This window comes from Gadus macrocephalus, chromosome 2 (genome assembly GCF_031168955.1).
Source record: "Gadus macrocephalus chromosome 2, ASM3116895v1".
In the NCBI taxonomy this organism is placed as follows: Eukaryota; Metazoa; Chordata; class Actinopteri; order Gadiformes; family Gadidae; genus Gadus; species Gadus macrocephalus.
In genome coordinates, this window is record NC_082383.1 from 21705114 (window position 1) to 21727089 (window position 21976).

The 21976-nt window shown below is 41.7% G+C and overlaps 2 protein-coding genes and 1 long non-coding RNA gene across 5 annotated transcripts; 2 read left to right on the forward strand and 1 right to left on the reverse strand.

The window, feature by feature from the left end:
- The first annotated feature begins 1403 nt into the window (after positions 1 to 1403).
- On the forward strand, positions 1404 to 3799 carry LOC132473414 (uncharacterized). The gene is made up of 3 exons (XM_060073542.1): positions 1404 to 1567; positions 1646 to 1704; positions 1782 to 3799. Exons 1-3 carry the CDS (start codon positions 1545 to 1547, stop codon positions 3671 to 3673), a joined length of 1974 nt encoding a protein of 657 aa, XP_059929525.1. The 5' UTR covers positions 1404 to 1544; the 3' UTR covers positions 3674 to 3799.
- A 1495-nt stretch (positions 3800 to 5294) lies between these two features.
- Positions 5295 to 10599, forward strand: LOC132473470 (uncharacterized). 3 transcript variants are annotated; one of them, XM_060073639.1, is made up of 4 exons: positions 5296 to 5440; positions 5519 to 5577; positions 5655 to 6513; positions 6844 to 7683. In XM_060073639.1, exons 1-4 carry the CDS (start codon positions 5418 to 5420, stop codon positions 7544 to 7546), a joined length of 1644 nt encoding a protein of 547 aa, XP_059929622.1. In that variant the 5' UTR covers positions 5296 to 5417; the 3' UTR covers positions 7547 to 7683. The 3 variants fall into 3 exon arrangements, 1 of the variants encoding a protein (XP_059929622.1); XR_009529409.1 differs by lacking the exons at positions 5655 to 6513; positions 6844 to 7683 and adding an exon at positions 9574 to 10599 and having other exon boundaries at positions 5295 to 5440; XR_009529408.1 differs by lacking the exons at positions 5296 to 5440; positions 5519 to 5577; positions 5655 to 6513; positions 6844 to 7683 and adding exons at positions 9195 to 9326; positions 9438 to 9496; positions 9574 to 10599.
- Positions 10600 to 15776: 5177 nt separating this feature from the next.
- Positions 15777 to 17144, reverse strand: LOC132473930 (uncharacterized). The gene is made up of 3 exons (XR_009529501.1): positions 17042 to 17144; positions 16902 to 16957; positions 15777 to 16819 (listed from the first exon to the last, which is right to left on the reverse strand). It is a non-coding gene; the product is annotated as an uncharacterized LOC132473930 (long non-coding RNA).
- Between the last annotated feature and the right edge of the window lie 4832 nt (positions 17145 to 21976).

A 21976-nucleotide genomic window follows, 5' to 3' on the forward strand; every position in this document is an offset into this window, starting at 1 on the left:
AAATTTACATTTGACATTTAGATTCAACATTTGGATACAAGTTCAACATTTATATTTAGATATTAAAATAATATACAATTTCTAACATGGATTTTGTACATTTAAACATTGTTGACAATTACATATAACGTGTTTTACATGAAGTGTGCGCTCATGTGAGGAAAGTGAGCTAAATGTATCAGCTAAAAAATTTTACGAGTTTTTACAAACGTTACGCCATAGTGCAACAGTGACGTAGCTGAGAAATCCATGCATTGAAGACTGCCAAATACATAAGGCAAGGCAACTTGGCACTTTTCATACACAAGGCAGACTCAAAGTGCTTCACATATAAACGTCATACAATAAAATAGATGAGTAAAATAAAACATGCAATGAAATGGGTAAAATACAAAGTTGTATTAAAATAGAAAATATAGGCAAAGTTAAAGCATTTTAGAAAGTGCAATGTATTTAAGATTTAGCAGAAAGCTAAATCTTAAATACAAGCCTTCATAAAATGAAGGCTTGTAATGTGAGCACTATAATATGAAGGCTTTCTCATAACTATCCTCCTGTTAGTGACATTGTTCTGGTCCTGTTTCTATCAGTAATATTTATTTTAATTGTTTTCTATCTCGTGCAGGATCTTAAACATACATGGAGCGAGCAAGTGGCTAAAACAGATGAAGGAACAGAACCTCTTCAAAGGTGTAGTCCAGGTGACGTGCTTCCTTGGCATGGAAGACAGCGAGGCTGTACAATCCCTAGAGAATTACATAGAAAATGGTCTCACCTTAATTGCTAAAGAAAAGTATGAAGTTATGGATCCTTTTCTATTTATGTTTGAGTATTACGAGGACATGCAATTGTTTTTTGGAATACTTGAAGATAATACAACGATTAAAGTCCATTGGGGATTGTTTTAACCGAAATGTATTCAATAAAATTCTTTAAATGATTAATCTGCTGTCTTTTTGTTAAAGGTATAAAGGGATAAAGTAGGCTAAACTTAAGCAGGTTCCCCACGTTAAACTGCTATATGCATTATGCTACATGTCATTGTAAAATTGTAATAGGCTTCTTTTCTTAAATGCATATGACTCGGGATGTCAGTTTGACGTAAGCCAGTATGGCTATGATTAAGCTAATCAAGAGCATATTTTTAAATGAGCGGGTCGGGTGCATTATTTTTATATAAGGCATAATATTTGAGGTCGGAGTAGCGGTCATTTATGTACACGCGCACCAATGCTATAGAGAGATCGGTTCCGTGATTTAGAAAAGTACAAGACACGCCTCCTACTACAAGTTACGCCTACTACAAGTCACGCCTCCGTCTTGCAGGAAGCAGACGGATACTATTGGAGTAAGAACATGGTTGCGCAAATAGCACACCTGTACTTGATGTGGATGATTATGTTGCAAAGGCTAGGAGCTGCAAATGATTGCGTTGAGTGGCTACAGGGCCACAATATAAAGAGATAGCAGAGGATCAGTGCAATAGTGCTTTAGGTCTGGTTTGGCCTCAACCAATCTGTCTGGGAAATACAATATAGTTTGCCATGGCTGTTGGGTGCATTCTCAGGTAGTGTTGGAGTTGTAGCTTTTGTCTTCTCTCTTAAGTTATCTGTGTAGCTGATTAACACTTTTTCTTGTATTGCAGAGTGTCTTGGTTTTGTTTGTTGCTGTTTGGTGGCAGTCTTCCTTTTCCATCAATGAAGGGTAACATTGCACATTGAATATTTTTTACTTGTTTGATTCACATGGTCACTTGATATGGTTTTTGTATTTTATTTTAGGTTACAGCTATACCTCCAAGACTGACCATCCTGAAATTGGGGGTGATAAAGATGACGAGCTACAAACTTCTCATACTCTGATGTTTGATGCATATAGCCAAGAAAAAGGATATTCAGACCGAAGCAAAAAAGTCCCACTAGCTGCAGCTCCAAAGCAGGCTCCGTTGAACCCCGAGGAAGGGGCGAGGATCCAGGGAGGCAGAGCTGTGGAGTTTGGACAGAAAAATGCTGAGATGGAAGACCAGAAACTAGTCAAGCCAGTGACATTCCCTCTAAACCCTCCCAACCAGCATGATTACTCTTTTGAGGAGCAGAGGGGCAGCACAAAGCCTCAGTTCCCTAAGCCTTCTACCAAACCATCTTCAAAACTGGCAGGCTCTGACCTTATCCCTCCTACTCCATATCTGTTGATGGACGGTGGTGCATTCAGTAGTGGTCCTACTTTGGAGTCTAAACAAGTGTCTAAAAGTGGCCGGTACATTGGTCCTACCAAGAACCTCAACTTCCAGGCTGGTGAACAAGAGGGCTCACAAATCAATGCGGACCAGCCAAGAAGGTTGTCCTATGTTACCTACAGGACCGAAAGAGGGAAGCCAGTAATCTCCATTAATTCAGGTAACGTGGCCCCGGCAGCTCCAACCATTAGTGCACAGACTCTGCAGGCTGACGCAGTATCTAGAACTGACACTAAAGGGGGTTACTCTAGCTCTGCACTGTATCTCGATGTCCAGGCTGGTTCACAAAGCTACTCCCCTAACCTGGTCTATGAGGATGTTTTTCAATACCCAGCTGCTGAAACTGCACAGCTTCCTTCAGAAGAGAGTGACCTCTCCGACTACAACTCTGTGAATGTGGTCCAGCGGCCAAGCACTTGGTCTTCTGCTCCCTACATGACTAGAGAAGAGGAGCCGGTTTACGTCAGTAATTCAGGTAACGTGGCCCCGGCAGCGCAGACCATTAGTGCACCGGCTCTGCAGGTTGATGCAGTGTCTAGAACGGACACTAAAGGGGGTTACTCTAGCTCTTCACTGCACCGTGACCTCCCAGCTGGTGTACAAGAAGGTTCACAAAGCTATTCCCCTAACCTGGTCTATGAGGATGTTTTTCAATACCCTGCTGCTGAAACTGCACATCTTCCTTCAGAAGAGAGTGACCTCTCCGACTACAACTCTGTGAATGTGGTCCAGCGGCCAAGCACTTGGTCTTCTGCTCCCTACATGACTAGAGAAGAGGAGCCGGTTTACGTCAGTAATTCAGGTGACAGGGCCCAGGCAGCGCCGACCATTAGCGAACAGCCTCTGGAGGCTGAAGCAGTACCTAGTACTGACACTAAAGGGGGTTACTCTAGCTCCTCACTGAACCTCAACTTCCAAGCTGGTGCACAAGAAGGTTCACAAAGCTATTCCCCTAACCTTGTCGATCAGGCTGTTTATCAATACCCAGCTGCTGAAGCTGAACAGCGTCATTCAGAGGGGGTTGACGCCTCCAAGTATGACTCTATGAACGCCTTCCAGCCAAGCACTTGGTCCTCGGCTTCCTACATGACCAAAGAAGAGCAGCCGGTATTCTCCAGTCATACAGGTGACTGGGCCCATGTTGCTCCTGTGGAAACCCCTGCCTATCCAAGCTATGTGGCTGATTTCGGCTTGGACTCTACTTCAAGTAAAGCCGCTGCACAACCAGTCCTCTTCAGGCCACTGAAGAAGGCTCCTCAGCTGTCCAGCTCCAAGTGGCTTCAGAGGCCGAAGAAGGCGAGGGACCAGACTGCATCTACCTACATTGTCCAATCCAAGGGCTCACACCGCCGAAGCCGCCAGATGTTATCCAAAAAGAAGTACTTCAGCGGTTTCCCTCCACCGCCCCCATTCGTGCTTATGGCTCTGAGACCGTAAGGGGTAAATGGTGACCACTTGGCCTTCAATCAATTTTTCCCACTTGCTTATGGATTTCTACAGACTATACCTTCAGTAACACTTTCAGCATAAAAGCTTGTTCCCTGTAAAGAATAAACAAAATGTAACTTTCAACTTGACTTGTCTTTGTTCAGTACTTGTCTTTGCTAATTGACATTTAACATTTAGATATAGATTTAAAATTTACATTTGACATTTAGATTCAACATTTGGATACAAGTTCAACATTTATATTTAGATATTAAAATAATATACAATTTCTAACATGGATTTTGTACATTTAAACATTGTTGACAATTACATATAACGTGTTTTACATGAAGTGTGCGCTCATGTGAGGAAAGTGAGCTAAATGTATCAGCTAAAAAAATTTACGAGTTTTTACAAACGTTACGCCATAGTGCAACAGTGACGTAGCTGAGAAATCCATGCATTGAAGACTGCCAAATACATAAGGCAAGGCAACTTGGCACTTTTCATACACAAGGCAGACTCAAAGTGCTTCACATATAAACGTCATACAATAAAATAGATGAGTAAAATAAAACATGCAATGAAATGGGTAAAATACAAAGTTGTATTAAAATAGAAAATATAGGCAAAGTTAAAGCATTTTAGAAAGTGCAATGTATTTAAGATTTAGCAGAAAGCTAAATCTTAAATACAAGCCTTCATAAAATGAAGGCTTGTAATGTGAGCACTATAATATGAAGGCTTTCTCATAACTATCCTCCTGTTAGTGACATTGTTCTGGTCCTGTTTCTATCAGTAATATTTATTTTAATTGTTTTCTATCTCGTGCAGGATCTTAAACATACATGGAGCGAGCAAGTGGCTAAAACAGATGAAGGAACAGAACCTCTTCAAAGGTGTAGTCCAGGTGACGTGCTTCCTTGGCATGGAAGACAGCGAGGCTGTACAATCCCTAGAGAATTACATAGAAAATGGTCTCACCTTAATTGCTAAAGAAAAGTATGAAGTTATGGATCCTTTTCTATTTATGTTTGAGTATTACGAGGACATGCAATTGTTTTTTGGAATACTTGAAGATAATACAACGATTAAAGTCCATTGGGGATTGTTTTAACCGAAATGTATTCAATAAAATTCTTTAAATGATTAATCTGCTGTCTTTTTGTTAAAGGTATAAAGGGATAAAGTAGGCTAAACTTAAGCAGGTTCCCCACGTTAAACTGCTATATGCATTATGCTACATGTCATTGTAAAATTGTAATAGGCTTCTTTTCTTAAATGCATATGACTCGGGATGTCAGTTTGACGTAAGCCAGTATGGCTATGATTAAGCTAATCAAGAGCATATTTTTAAATGAGCGGGTCGGGTGCATTATTTTTATATAAGGCATAATATTTGAGGTCGGAGTAGCGGTCATTTATGTACACGCGCACCAATGCTATAGAGAGATCGGTTCCGTGATTTAGAAAAGTACAAGACACGCCTCCTACTACAAGTTACGCCTACTACAAGTCACGCCTCCGTCTTGCAGGAAGCAGACGGATACTATTGGAGTAAGAACATGGTTGCGCAAATAGCACACCTGTACTTGATGTGGATGATTATGTTGCAAAGGCTAGGAGCTGCAAATGATTGCGTTGAGTGGCTACAGGGCCACAATATAAAGAGATAGCAGAGGATCAGTGCAATAGTGCTTTAGGTCTGGTTTGGCCTCAACCAATCTGTCTGGGAAATACAATATAGTTTGCCATGGCTGTTGGGTGCATTCTCAGGTAGTGTTGGAGTTGTAGCTTTTGTCTTCTCTCTTAAGTTATCTGTGTAGCTGATTAACACTTTTTCTTGTATTGCAGAGTGTCTTGGTTTTGTTTGTTGCTGTTTGGTGGCAGTCTTCCTTTTCCATCAATGAAGGGTAACATTGCACATTGAATATTTTTTACTTGTTTGATTCACATGGTCACTTGATATGGTTTTTGTATTTTATTTTAGGTTACAGCTATACCTCCAAGACTGACCATCCTGAAATTGGGGGTGATAAAGATGACGAGCTACAAACTTCTCATACTCTGATGTTTGATGCATATAGCCAAGAAAAAGGATATTCAGACCGAAGCAAAAAAGTCCCACTAGCTGCAGCTCCAAAGCAGGCTCCGTTGAACCCCGAGGAAGGGGCGAGGATCCAGGGAGGCAGAGCTGTGGAGTTTGGACAGAAAAATGCTGAGATGGAAGACCAGAAACTAGTCAAGCCAGTGACATTCCCTCTAAACCCTCCCAACCAGCATGATTACTCTTTTGAGGAGCAGAGGGGCAGCACAAAGCCTCAGTTCCCTAAGCCTTCTACCAAACCATCTTCAAAACTGGCAGGCTCTGACCTTATCCCTCCTACTCCATATCTGTTGATGGACGGTGGTGCATTCAGTAGTGGTCCTACTTTGGAGTCTAAACAAGTGTCTAAAAGTGGCCGGTACATTGGTCCTACCAAGAACCTCAACTTCCAGGCTGGTGAACAAGAGGGCTCACAAATCAATGCGGACCAGCCAAGAAGGTTGTCCTATGTTACCTACAGGACCGAAAGAGGGAAGCCAGTAATCTCCATTAATTCAGGTAACGTGGCCCCGGCAGCTCCAACCATTAGTGCACAGACTCTGCAGGCTGACGCAGTATCTAGAACTGACACTAAAGGGGGTTACTCTAGCTCTGCACTGTATCTCGATGTCCAGGCTGGTTCACAAAGCTACTCCCCTAACCTTGTCTATGAGGACTTTTCTCAATACCCAGCTGCTGAAACTGCACAGCTTCCTTCAGAAGAGAGTGACCTCTCCGACTACAACTCTGTGAATGTGGTCCAGCGGCCAAGCACTTGGTCTTCTGCTCCCTACATGACTAGAGAAGAGGATCCGGTTTACGTCAGTAATTCAGGTAACGTGGCCCCGGCAGCGCAGACCATTAGTGCACCGGCTCTGCAGGTTGATGCAGTGTCTAGAACGGACACTAAAGGGGGTTACTCTAGCTCTTCACTGCACCTTGACCTCCCAGCTGGTGTACAAGAAGGTTCACAAAGCTATTCCACTAACCTTGTCTATGAGGACTTTTCTCAATACCCAGCTGCTGAAACTGCACAGCTTCCTTCAGAAGAGAGTGACCTCTCCGACTACAACTCGGTGAATGTGGTCCAGCGGCCAAGCACTTGGTCTTCTGCTCCCTACATGACTAGAGAAGAGGAGCCGGTTTACGTCAGTAATTCAGGTGACAGGGCCCAGGCAGCGCCGACCATTAGCGAACAGCCTCTGGAGGCTGAAGCAGTACCTAGTACTGACACTAAAGGGGGTTACTCTAGCTCCTCAGTGAACCTCAACTTCCAAGCTGGTGCACAAGAAGGTTCACAAAGCTATTCCCCTAACCTTGTCGATCAGGCTGTTTATCAATACCCAGCTGCTGAAGCTGAACAGCGTCATTCAGAGGGGGTTGACGCCTCCAAGTATGACTCTATGAACGCCTTCCAGCCAAGCACTTGGTCCTCGGCTTCCTACATGACCAAAGAAGAGCAGCCGGTATTCTCCAGTCATACAGGTGACTGGGCCCATGTTGCTCCTGTGGAAACCCCTGCCTATCCAAGCTATGTGGCTGATTTCGGCTTGGACTCTACTTCAAGTAAAGCCGCTGCACAACCAGTCCTCTTCAGGCCACTGAAGAAGGCTCCTCAGCTGTCCAGCTCCAAGTGGCTTCAGAGGCCGAAGAAGGCGAGGGACCAGACTGCATCTACCTACATTGTCCAATCCAAGGGCTCACACCGCCGAAGCCGCCAGATGTTATCCAAGAAGAAGTACTTCAGCGGTTTCCCTCCACCGCCCCCATTCGTGCTTATGGCTCTGAGACCGTAAGGGGTAAATGGTGACCACTTGGCCTTCAATCAATTTTTCCCACTTGCTTATGGATTTCTACAGACTATACCTTCAGTAACGCTTAACACTTTCAGCATAAAAGCTTGTTCCCTGTAAAGAATAAACAAAATGTAACTTTCAACTTGACTTGTCTTTGTTCAGTACTTGTCTTTGCTAATTGACATTTTTAACATTTAGATATAGATTTAAAATTTACATTTGACATTTAGATTCAACATTTAGATATAAATTTGACATTTAGATATTAAAATAATATACAATTTCTAACATGGATTTTGTACATTTAAACATTGTTGACAATTACATATAACGTGTTTTACATGAAGTGTGCGCTCATGTGAGGAAAGTGAGCTAAATGTATCAGCTAAAAAATTGTACGAGTTTTTACAAACGTTACGCCATAGTGCAACAGTGACGTAGCTGAGAAATCCATGCATTGAAGACCGCCAAATACATAAGGCAAGGCAACTTGGCACTTTTCATACACAAGGCAGACTCAAAGTGCTTCACATATAAACATTGTCATACAATAAAATAGATGAGTAAAAGAAAACATGCAATGAAATGGGTAAAACACAAAGTTAAGGCATTTTTGTATTAAAATAGAAAATATAGGCAGTTAAAGCTCTTTAGAAAGTGCAATGTATTTAAGATTTAGCAGAAAGCTAAATCTTAAATACAAGCCTTCATAAAATGAAGGCTTGTAATGTGAGCACTATAATATGAAGGCTTTCTCATAACTATCCTCCTGTTAGTGACATTGTTCTGGTCCTGTTTCTATCAGTAATATTTATTTTAATTGTTTTCTATCTCATGCAGGATCTTAAACATACATGGAGCGAGCAAGTGGCTAAAACAGATGAAGGAACAGAACCTCTTCAAAGGTGTAGTCCAGGTGACGTGCTTCCTTGGCATGGAAGACAGCGAGGCTGTACAATCCCTAGAGAATTACATAGAAAATGGTCTCACCTTAATTGCTAAAGAAAAGTATGAAGTTATGGATCCTTTTCTATTTATGTTTGAGTATTACGAGGACATGCAATTGTTTTTTGGAATACTTGAAGATAATACGATTAAAGTCCATTGGGGATTGTTTTAACCGAAATGTGTTCAATACAATTCTTTAAATTATTAATCTGCTGTCTTTTTGTTAAAGGTATAAAGGGATAAAGTAGGCTAAACTTAAGCAGGTTCCCCACGTTAAACTGCTACATGCATTATGCTACATGTCATTGTAAAATTGTAATAGGCTTCTTTTCTTAAATGCATATGACTCGGGATGTCAGTTTGACGCAAGCCAGTAAGGCTATGATTAAGCTAATCAAGATCATATTTTTAAATGAGCGGGTCGGGTGCATTATTTTTATATAAGGCCTAATATTTGAGGTATGAGTTGCGGTCATTTATGTAACCGCGCACCTATGCTACAGAGAGATCACTACCGTGATTTAGAAAAGTACACAACACGCCTCCAACTACAAGTTACGCCTACTACAAGTCACGCCTCCGTCTTGCAGGAAGCAGACGGATACTATTGGAGTAAGAACATGGTTGCGCAAATAGCACACCTGTACTTGATGTGGATGATTATGTTGCAAAGGCTAGGAGCTGCAAATGCTTGGGTGTTGAGTGGTTGCAGGTCCACTATATAAAGAGATAGCAGAGGATCAGTGCAACAGTGCTTTAGGTCTGGTCTCAACCAATCTGTCTGGGAAATACTTTGAATCTAGTGTACCATGGCTGTTGGGTGCATTCTCAGGTAGTGATGCAGCTAGTGGGACTTTAGCTGCCACTAGCTAAAGTCCCGTTGTAGCTTTTGTCTTCTTTCTTAAGTTATCTGTGTAGCTGAACACTTTTTCTTGTATTGCAGAGTGTCTTGGTTTTGTTTGTTGCTGTTTGGTGGGAGTCTTCCTTTTCCATCAATGAAGGGTAACATTGCACATTGAATAGTTTTTACTTGTTTGATTCACATGGTCACCTAATATGGTTTTTGTATTTTACTTTAGGTTACAGCTATACCTCTGACAATCCTGAAATTGGGGGTGATTAAAGATGACGAGCTACAAACTTCTCATACTCTAAAGTTTGATGCATATAGCCAAGAAAAAGGATATTCAGACCGAAGCAAAAAAGTCCCACTAGCTTCAGCTCCAAAGCAGGCACCGTTGAACCCCGAGGAAGGGGCGAGGATCCGGGGAGGCAGAGCTGTGGAGTTTGGACAGAAAAATGCTGAGATGGAAGACCAGAAACTAGTCAAGCCATTGACATTCCCTCTAAACCCTCCAAACCAGCATGATTACTCGTTTGAGGAGTAGTGGGGCAGCACTAAGCCTCAGTTCCCACCCTCTGACACCAAAGGGGGTAACTCTAGCTCTTCAATGCACCTTGACCTCCCAGCTGGTGTACAAGAAGGTTCACAAAGCTATTCCACTAACCTTGTCTATGAGGACTTTTCTCAATACCCAGCTGCTGAAACTGCACAGCTTCCTTCAGAAGAGAGTGACCTCTCCGACTACAACTCGGTGAATGTGGTCCAGCGGCCAAGCACTTGGTCTTCTGCTCCCTACATGACTAGAGAAGAGGAGCCGGTTTACGTCAGTAATTCAGGTGACAGGGCCCAGGCAGCGCCGACCATTAGCGAACAGCCTCTGGAGGCTGAAGCAGTACCTAGTACTGACACTAAAGGGGGTTACTCTAGCTCCTCACTGAACCTCAACTTCCAAGCTGGTGCACAAGAAGGTTCACAAAGCTATTCCCCTAACCTTGTCGATCAGGCTGTTTATCAATACCCAGCTGCTGAAGCTGAACAGCGTCATTCAGAGGGGCTTGACGCCTCCAAGTATGACTTTATGAACGCAGTCCAGCCAAGCACTTTGTCCTCGGCTTCCTACATGACCAAAGAAGAGGAGCCGGTATTCTCCAGTCATACAGGTGACTGGGCCCATGTTGCTCCTGTGGAAACCCCTGCCTATCCAAGCTATGTGGCTGATTTCGGCTTGGACTCGACTTCAAGTAAAACCGCTGCACTGCCCAGCTCCAAGTGGCTTCAGAGGCCGAAGAAGGCGAGGGACCAGACTGCATCTACCTACATTGTCCAATCCAAGGGCTCACACCGCCGAAGCCGCCAGATGTTATCCAAGAAGAAGTACTTCAGCGGTTTCCCTCCACCGCCCCCATTCGTGCTTGTGGCTCGGAGACCGTAAGGGGTTTCAGCATAAAACCTTGTTCCCTGTAAAAAATAAACAAAATGTAACTTTAAACTTGACTTTTGTTTTTATTCAGTACTTCAATTTGACTCTCAGTGACTTGTTTATACAAAGGGGAAATACAGCAAAATACATGCCTTGTCTTTATTTTTTAAATGTCTTTAACCTGTTCTTTATAAAACTCATGAAGATGGATCATGACAGCAAAAGAGCTCCTCTAGCATTCAATTATGATGGGTTAATAATGAAATGCTAACTATGTTTGGCCTTGTACTTCTATTAAACACAATGGAACAACCATCGAGGCACTATTGGGCCTATACTGTTTTGTGTGTACATATATGACCTGAAGAGTAATGTCTGAACTGAAAAGCTAAAGGTTTAACGTGTCTAGCACCCTGATAAGTCGGAGGGTGAATGCAGCTGATTATTGTGATTACCTTTTTTGAAATGACCTTTTGAATCTTTAGTTACAAAAAAGACTTGCAATGATGGTCCACCATTTGGCCTTAAAGGCAAGGTGCAGTTGACTTGAGGTGCTAAATGATTTTAAACGTTTCTTTGGTATTTTGATGAAGTGGGTAAACTCTTAGTGAATGATTTTGCATGTTGTACAGTGAGAATAACTTTTAATATAATATTTCATTTTTTAATCTGCACATATCTAGTGTAATGTAGGTAAGCATTGTATTGTTTTTGGACACTGGTTCTGGATACAGCACTTAATGACTTGAGTTTTCTTTACCTTTTAGGACCTGTTTCAACGCAGGTTACAATTTAATAAATTGCATCTAATGAAGTTGGAGTATTTTTACAAGATACTTTACAAGTATATTAAGTACATACTGTTAAGTATTTATCAATTTTATAACCTTAGTACCGTCTGCATTATTCTTCCCTCCACTGTAGTAGCCTACTCCACATTCCTAAAATGTAATTGTTTTGATATAAAACATTAGACTTCTACAAAGAATGGAAGCTCTCTTATCAGCGCTTGCTTTTCTATCCTGTGATCAAATATAAAAATATATCCCGGGGAGGGGAAGAACAGACAAAGTATCTCATTGTATAGAAAGTCAACACCTATCATAGGCGTAGCGGTAGCGGCCATATACATTGGGGGGTACAAGTCCCCCCCAATGTTCAGATATGCCCAAAATGTCCCCCCCAATAAATCGCTGGGAATAGGGATATAGCAATTCAATATGTCTATAGGTAGAACACTTAGGTTTTCCCTGAAGTACACTCCGTTCCCTGAACGCATCTCTGCACACCCTAAATAACTCAATCCGATTCCATCTACAGCTCTTACAGCCAATGAGAATATGGCTGTTCGGGCTAGCTAGCCAATGGGATAGATCCATGATTTGATTGGATCGGTGACGGTGACTTGTCACTCGATTGCATTGGTCATCAACCGTCTTTTTTTACATGACCACGGAATCAAAAACATCAACAACAGCAAATGAGTGGCGTGTTGCGATCGAAAACACAGGTAAGTTATGAAGCTTTTGATAGTGTCTCTCAAATTTCGTGGGTTGTTGTCGCTTCTCTAGCGAGCAGCATCATTAGCTATGTGTTACCTATGTAATAAGCCAGCTAGATGACATTGGCCCCGGCCCCATTCCGTAATTCCAACGCCTCATTATGCCGACGTCTCAATGTTCCGAAATGTACCCCATTAGATCTAAATGCATGGGCAGTTTGGTTTTAAATGTGCTGGGGACAGAGATGCATTCGGAAGTGCATTTTCAGAAGTGCTGGATGCACTCGTTTTTCTCTCTTTAGTGCAGTTAATGAAAGGTTCTGAAACACGGCATACCCATGTAGCTAATACTAAGGAATAAAATGTATACAAAATCTGTCTGGCACGTTTTATGAAGAAAACGTTTCCAAAAAGTATCGGACATATGACCCACTATGTTCTGCTCCATGTATCCAATGTTGACAACGTGACATGACATGGCTAAGCTACCAACATAAACAAGAGGAGCTAGGAAAGGAAATTAACTGCGTGTTTAAGTTCAGAAGGGGCAACCGTGTGGCTACACTACACACAGCACTACAAAAATCGTCAAGATTGTATTTGGTGCTGCTTAGTGTGAGAGAGAGAGCGAGAGAGACAGAGAGAGGCCTGATTCACAAATTAACACATGCCAGTGACAGTAAAGGTGTTTGCAAGCTGTAACAAATATGCATTATCAACCTTTGCTAGTTTAAGTGAATTCACCATCCTCTTTAGGGTAACTAGGCTTGGAGGAGTGGAGAGCGAAAGAGAAGAGCAAATGATTGGGAGTAGGAGAAGGGAGGTAAGGATGATAGTAGAATCTCATGTTAGCCAGGCCTGCCTCAAAATTGGCTCTGTGTCGCGCACACACACACTTCTGTATGTCACCATGGGTAAATCTTTCACATGCACTGTAGGCCTACGAAGTGCACAACCATTCTCAGCACTCCATTTTAGGAACTATCAATGTTGTACATTGTAAAAACAAGCCTGCGTGAAGTTTTAACTTGTCTCTCATGATGTTAGTGCTGCTTGTGTTATTTCACAGTCGTCATGAGCAAGAAGAAGCAAGAGGGTTGCAGAGACATTCGGCAATGTTTTGTCTCGTCTCAGAAAATAAGCAAAGTAAGTAAAGAGGGGTGAGAAAATGAGAAGTGTTAACCTATCAGTTGTAGCATTACAGTACAGTACAGTTAATAGACTACAAAAAACTAGCCATAGAATTATTGTCATTCAGATCAAAAGTGGTTTGTTGACTATCTGAGAGAGGAACAGTACTTGTTATCTGATAATATTTCTTCCCTGTGGCATGTCCACTTTGGTGGATGAAAGGATGAAAGCAGTGTGTGTCAATCTGGTAGTGACAGAGGTGAGTAGCCTAAGAGAGGAGTTCTGGAAACTAATCGAGCCTTGGCTTTTCCTATGTTCAATGCCATTTGTAAGTTACTTTGGATAAAAGCGTCTGCAAAATGATTGTCAAAGAGTAAATATTAATTAATTAATATTAACCGAATTGTGACATTAGAGCAGAATCCTGTTGGCAGTGGCACTGATGTCTACAGTGTGTTTCAGTAGTCTGCTGGTAAATAGTTTGCTGATATCTGTGATATTATTCCTTCCATGTTTCCTCTGTTGTGTTCAGAGTAGAGCTAGTGAGCCAGCGGGAGAGACAGAAAGTTTGGAGGATGAAAGCACAGGGAGAGTTTGTCAATCTAGTGGTAGCATAGAGGTGAGTCGCCTAAGAATAAATATGAAAGGTTAAGACCGAATCATGACATTCAAGCAGAATCCTGTTAACACACATGTATATAGTGTAGGGTTGTCAAAAAAATGTATACTCAGATACTAATCGATCAAAATTAAAAAAAAAAATCGGATTAGATACTTATGTGCAACAGTATCGATACTAAAATCGCTATCTTCATCTCTTTTTTTTTCTCGCCTCCTTCAGTTGACACACAACTCTACACAGCAGCGTTGCAGTTGCTAATATAGCAATATAATAATTATTAAGTCAAGTTTCATTCAAGGTTACAAAACATTGTATAATGTATGTATTCATAGATTAATCCATAACTAATCAGAGAACATTTAGGTTATGTCCTTGACATGTCTAATTCTTTAACAGTGCATCATTCAATACGGCTAATGGTTTCACCATGAGATTAGCTCAGTGCGCTCTCTCGTGAAACTCATCTATGTACTTATTAAACAAGTGGATGAAAATATCAGAAAATCTATGTTTTCTGAGGGGTAACAAAAGTTTTGGGGTGACTTCTATTTAGGTCCATGAGATAGATGCACCTGGGTGGGTTTTACTCAACATTGGCAAATGTGATGGTTATGCAATAAAAAATGTAATGGAAGTAAGAACTGGCTGGATTTTGTGTCCTTGTTGTGGTGGTGCAGGTGTTTGTGTGTGTTTTGTAAAAAAGATCAATGAATGTAATGTGGAAAAAAAAGGACTGGATTGGTTGAAATATTGTGGAGCACAAAATGTTATATTTAATTTAAAAAGTAAAGGAAAACAGAGCTCTGAAGTATGTGTGTCAACCTTTTCCTAATTTCAAGTCTTCCACACTCCCAGACTGCTTGGTCACATCCAGTATTAAAGAGTTTTAAACATCCATCCCGAAAAAGGTCTTCAAAATTAGGTGCAAGGTATTGAGATTTTGCTCTGAGTGCACCAGATTAATGCATGTTCAAAATCTTTGCCTGGGGGGGGGGCCGGACCCCACCCCCAGGCATTTGTCCCCCCCAATGTTGAAACCATGGCTACACCTCTGACACCTATATACCTCAAATACCTGCATATGCTCTGAAATGTTGAACCTATGAAATAAGCAATATGTATAACCAATTAATGTAAAATAACCTAAACGTAGTTTGGTGGCAATTATATGTAAAAGTAGTTCAGACATTCCACACATTGGGACGACTTGCAGTAGATACTCCATTGAAACTGGTCAACGCCATTGACCCTCCCCAGCTAAAGCAAATGGAGTATCCCGAGACAGCAGACGAATCATCCAGATCCACACATTTACCACAGCAATGTGGTGATAGTGACGCCTAGCACAATACAACTGAAGCATTTAAAAAGGTAAGTGAATGAATCATTCATAAAGCATTTTTCCTACATATTCATTAAAGAAAAATAAATTAAGGTGGTTTATAAAGCATAAATTAAGTTGACCAACTATTTAGTCAACAATAAGCCAGCATTTACGATGACTTCAAAAGGCCTCATGCACCAAGTAGGTAGCACTCTAGATTTAACAGACAACTTCTACCCTAACAAATCAAGAAGTGCAGTAGTGTTTATCTACTTCATGAATGATCTTACAAACCATAATACCAGTTCATGTCACAAGGTCTGCACTTCTTACTCTGCAACATTGAATTACTTGACATTCAAACATTTTAAACACAAAAAATACATTCCCAGGAGTCAGTTCAGTAAGTTCCCTCTGAAAAAGAAATACCAAGCAAAGAATAAAACTTGAAGTCACTTTAATGAAACTAAATCATATAAATACTCATGCTGAATATAATATTAGCTTTAGTGCATCAACAGGCAATGATAATCGATGATCGTTGGATCAGAGTTTCCATCTTCTTTGTCTCTTTAGGCCAAACGAGGCAGGTGGAGGGCCCTTCTTGTGGTATCTGGTCTTGCGGTTCACATTCCTTCCTCGTCCGTAGCGACCACTGGATTGAACAACGTAGGTGTATGGGAACGGCATGCTCACCTCCTTTGGCATCGCAAGCTGATGGGTGCTGGGTAGCTGTGGCGTAACCGTACGGAAGCGGCCTGGTTGTGCAGCCCCTTTACTTGGCGTGGACTCCAAGACAAAATGGGTCCCATGGCTGGGAAAGGCAGGGGTTTCAATCGGCGCAGCCTGGACCCGGTGAGCTGAATCACTGGAGAATACCGGCGCCTCTTTGCTCTCGAAGGGTCGAGACGGCCCACTGCTTGGCTGGACAGCACTGTCCGAGTTGTAGTTGGAGGGGCCAACCTCTTTGGAAGGTAGCTGTGCATTTTCAGAAGAAGGGTACTTGGCCTCAAAGTTAGGGGAATCGCCTTGGGCGTCACCTGCTCTGTCAAACTGGAGGCTGAGGTGCTGAGGCAGGCCGTATCCACCTATGCTAGATACTGGGTCAGCATCAAATTGATGGGCATGACCGCAGAGTCAGTGAACTGATGATGGGGGACAGGGTCGAAGGAGGGTACAGAACTGGGAAAACCAAAGCTCCCTGGCTTTGAAGATTGGGTAGAGGGCTCAACGAATACTCCGCCATGCGGATCATTTGACCTTCTCACAGTCTTGTAGGTGGGGTTTAAAGGGAACGTGATTGGCTCATGAGGCATGAACAAGTCCCAGTTTATCTGTAGTGCTACCGGGGCTCTGTAGCTTCTGTCTGCGTAGCCTGTTGCTTGGCCATAGGAACTCAATACTTCTGATGGAGAAAACACCAGCTGCTCCTCTTGAAAACCCCCAAGTCCACGGCTGGCATCGGTGTAGGGATTGTTGTACCCTAAGGGGGAAAACATGCCTTGAGAAAGCCACACTATACAAGTAATATCATTGTTCAAAATTAAATAAGTAAATTAAGTTACCCTTCATTGATGCAGCAAGACTGCCACCACAGAGCAACAAGCAGACCCAAGACACTCTGCAAGACAAGATAGCATTAGCACAACATGACAGTTAAACAGGCCTTATGAGCAAAGACAACAGCTAAATTTCAAAATCGAACCTCAGAATGCAACCAACACCCATAGCAGTATCAGTAAAAGCCCACAACGGTAATTGCTTTTCCCAAAGAAAGATACGTGTGCATTGTGGTCCTGAAATCTCTTTGTTTTGTGGCCATGCAAGCACTCACGACCCAATAGCTGTGCAGCATAATCAGCTAAATAAGAAACAAGTGTGTCGTTTGGACCAAGTTATTTATCTGCTTCCTGCATTGAATAATACTTGCTAATTTAAGTCATAGATCAATGTCATGATGTTTCAAGTTAATATACAATTATTTGAAATGTTGCAATTTTTAAAGCCGCCTTAATTTCTGCTAGACATACGATTGAAAAGATATGTACAAGTAACAAGAGGCAGTACCCCATATTGTGAATAAGGTTTAGGGAGGTCAGGGACCATGGTCAAATCTCACCCCTAAACCCAGTGCCATAATTCACTGGTCTGAAAGGCTGCAGTCATCAAAACGATTATTTAATGCTGCACTTTGGAAGCCATGAATGCTCATAAGGCTTATTTTTCTGTTTCTAATGGGGATCGATCATCAAACTCACTGAATGTCATCACAACTACAACTTATCTTTTCTAAGAGCAGTCTGTGTGATTTTAGAGGACCCCCCCCCCCCCCCCCCCAAGCTACCCAGCCACCCCCTTCGTTTCGATTACCATATATTTACAATTATCCAACGTAGGATATTCAATCCTTTCAAGTACCCGTTATTAGTAATCTTCCAAATAGGATTGAAAAACATTTCAAGAACCAGTAATTAGTAATTGCTCAATATAGGATATAAATAAATTTCAAGCACCAGTAATTAGTTTATATCAAATGTGGGATATTAATCAGTTTCCCATCATAGCAGAAGAAAGAGATCGGTACAGAGAGAGGGTTAATCGGCACATTAACATGATTCTCTCTATGATTCACCATGTTCAAGCGCTCTTTCTATTTGTGTGCGTGTGTGTGTTAATTTGGATATGTGTGTGTGTGTATTTGTCTGAGTAAGAGGGATAGCCCAGACAGACTTTGCCGTCGCCCCCTTCAGTACAGGGAGAACTGTAGTAGGAGGACTTGTTACGAGTCACTATATATATATCCCTCTGTCTATCTATCCATCTATCCCTCTGTCTATCTATCCATCTATCCCTCTATCTATTCGTCCATCTCTCTGTGTATCTCTATCTATTCATCTATCCATGCATTAATCCATCTATATATCCCTCTGTCTCTCTATCTATCTATATATTTATCTCTATGATATATCTATCCATTCCTCTATCTATCGATCGATCTGTCTGTCTGTCTGTCTGTCTGTCTGTCTGTCTGTCTGTCTGTCTGTCTGTCTGTCTGTCTGTCTGTCTGTCTGTCTGTCACTCTGTCTATCACTCTATCTCTCTATCTCTTTATCTATCTAATTTTTCGTTTTCGTTTTCGTTTGATGCTGCATGAATTTTCCTCTACCTTCTACCTCAACAGACTTCCCTGTCTCACTCCACTCTCCTGTCCAAAGTCCAAGTTTTGTTGAAATTGCATGGCAAATAAAAGAAAGAAATGAACTAACTGTAACAGAGAGATCTGTGCATCAAGACTAGAATCAGCCCAGACGTAACTTAAAGATCAGGGCTAGGAATCCCTGCAAAGTGATGTTGGTGTAATGCGATCACAATATCGAGGCCCATGGGCCTGCATGATACATACAAGGCTGGACTGGACGTCATAACTTTAAGTGCTAAAGCAAATGCTCTACTGTTAGCTACAAGTGGTGTTGAATAATTGATGTATCTACTGAAATGGAGAGTTGTGACTAGAGTTGTAAATGATACTTACACACACACACACACACACACACACACCAAACACACTTGTGTGTGTGATTTTTTCATACATGGCGACGTTCCTCCCTTATAATTGACGGTCGCATGCGCACATACACACACACACTATATGTTGATTATATGTATGTATGTATGTTTAAATAAATATGTATATGTGTATGTTCATGGTTAATGTTTATTGTTTACAATTATCCCCATTAGCTGTCACCAAAGTGGGACGAGCTAATCTTCCCGGGATCCACACAGAAAGACATAAAATAATTAAGGTAACAATGATCATCTAAAAGCAGTAAATTATTGTAAACATCATCAGAAACTATTCAGGAAAAGTTATTACATTCATGGGTTTTACACTCATCATCGCAGTCATACAGTAGGTTGTCCATTCACAGATTTAAATAGTGCACTCTCAAATGGTACTTGAAAGATACTTTGCTATTGAATTTGCGTATATTTAGTGGGCATATATTCCAATGATTGATGGCATGAGAAATAACTGTTCTCTTTAAAGCATTTGATTTTGGACCTTGTAACATTATCTGGCCGTCATCGGCTGACTAGTAAAATGAGAATGAACCTGACTACATCTCATAATTTGGTTACAGAAGAAATGGGTTGAGAAGAGAAGACAGTGTTCCTGGAAAATGCAGAGGAATTGAAATTCATCCCGTTAACCATGTGAGCCGACGGTAGTGTTTGTTCGTCTGGGACAATGTAATACTAACCTGGCAGCTCTGTTCTGGGCAGTTTGTCATTTCTTTAGTTGACCTTTAGATGCAGAGGATCATACTGGTGCAAAATAATCCAGGTGACATGAAATTAAAGATTTAGCCACCTGTCCCACAATGTGTGTAGGGACATAATAAAGACATTTCCTCACCATGAAGATACCACAACCGATCCTCTTCACTATGGTATCAATGTGTTGGTACCATAGTGATACCCATGACAGCTGACTATCAATTATTGTGCCCAGTAATTTGACTTTATCCACCCGTTCAATAGGTCCCCCATACAAGTTCAAACTCATCTTTGGTGTAGATGATAGTTTGTGACTTGATTCCAAGACAATTGGTTCTCGAGATGTTCAGTGCCAACTTATTTCATTTTATCCAATCAAAAACCTTATTTAACTCGGCTGATAAAATATTGTCCATTTCACTGACAGTTTTTTCAGCTTATTACAATGTACAATGTACTCATAATCATCGATGGATTCCCAGTACCCTTCTCCTCCAAAGTCAAGAGCCTCTGCGTCATCCTGGACAACACCCTCTCATTCGCACCCCATATTCACAACATCACCCGGACTGCATTCTTCCACCTCCGCAACATCGCCAGACTCCGCCCATCACTGACCCAATCCAGCACTGAAATCCTAGTTCACTCATTTGTCACATCACGCATAGACTACTGCAACGCCCTCCTCACCGGACTCCCCACCAAACTCATCAACAGACTGCAGATCATTCAGAACTCAGCCGCCCGGATCATCACCCGCACCAAATCATCTGACCACATCACCCCTGTCCTCATCCAACTTCACTGGCTCCCAGTACACTACCGTATCCAATACAAAACCCTACTCCTCACCTACAAAGCTCTCCACAACCTAGCCCCCAGTTACCTCTGTGACCTCCTCCAAGAATACACTCCCTCCCGCTCCCTCCGCTCAACCTCTGCTGGACTACTATGTATCCCCACATCACGGAGAAGGGTCCAGCTGCAGGCTTGGGCGTTTCCGTCATGACACAAGAACGCCCATTAGGCGTTCCTGGTAGCTTTTCATCGACCAATCACGAGGTGTTTCGAAAGGCATACTGGGTTTCGCAAGGCATACTGCGAAGCACAGTCGCAAAGCATACTATGCTTTCCTTCCTTAATGGCAATTTTACCTTTCTCGTTAGATTTAGCAATCATGGAGCCCCCACTTGGCTAACGTTAGTTCTATGCTACCTGTACTTGAAACTGCTGTTTGAGAAAATCGAACTAGCGAAAGTTCCGGAAGTTGACAGCCGTGCGAAGAAGAAGGGGTTTCGGTGTTGACGGTGAAAGTTAGGCCGGTTTATAGCAGAGTTTCCGTTGTCGAAAAAAATGAGGAGGACCGACAATTCTAAATGTCCCCGGTCAGAATGACCAGTGGCGACTGGTCATTAGGGGCAAGTCGCTACTCTCACAAGAAAAAAAGAAAAGAAAATGAAAATGAAAAAAAATATATATATATAAAAAATAGAATATATATATATATATATATATATAAAAAATAATCTCCCCAGAAAGTACTATAAAATAACAAGTTCGGCGCTTTTATTACATTTTTAGTCAACCCTGGCTTGCTTCTTCCGGCTGAGTTCGTCTGGAGGGGCGAGAGGGGCTCTAGCCCCACCAGCCCAATGCAATGTGTAGTGGACTGGAAACCTTGAAATGCGCATGCTCAGAGGGTTTCTCTGTTGAAGTGGACGGAGATTATTTTTCTTCCTGGTGGGGCTAGTTAAATATCTCAGGATGCATTTCGCATTTCGCATTTCGCATTCCTGTTTCAAAATATCAGTGTGTAAGCTATAAAATAGGCTATATAGGAACATTTTAAAAGTATAACAAAGATGGAGGCCTATTCAACATATTTGCATACTATTATTATTTTAAAATGAAAGGGGTTTCGTTTTACATAATTTGTTTATTGTATAATTCGCTGTGTGTGTGTGTGTGTGTGTGTGTGTGTGTGTGTGTGTGTGTGTGTGTGTGTGTGTGTGTGTGTGTGTGTGTGTGTGTGTGTGTGTGTGTGTGTGTGTGTGTGTGTGTGTGTGTGTGTGTGTGTGTGTGTTTCTATTCTATTCTATACAGTGTTACCCTTTACGTTTCATTTGATGAAAACAACAGTGTTACCCCTTATGTTTTTTTTCCATGATGACTGATGAAAAACAACAGTGTTACCACTTATATTTTATTTGGCAAGGACAATTATTTATTTATTTTCAAATATGTTTTTTTTCATGACGACCAATAAATTACGACAGTGTTACCCCTTATATTTTATTTGACAAAGACAACAGTGTTACCCCTTACGTTTTTTTTCATGACGACCGATAAAAAAGGACAG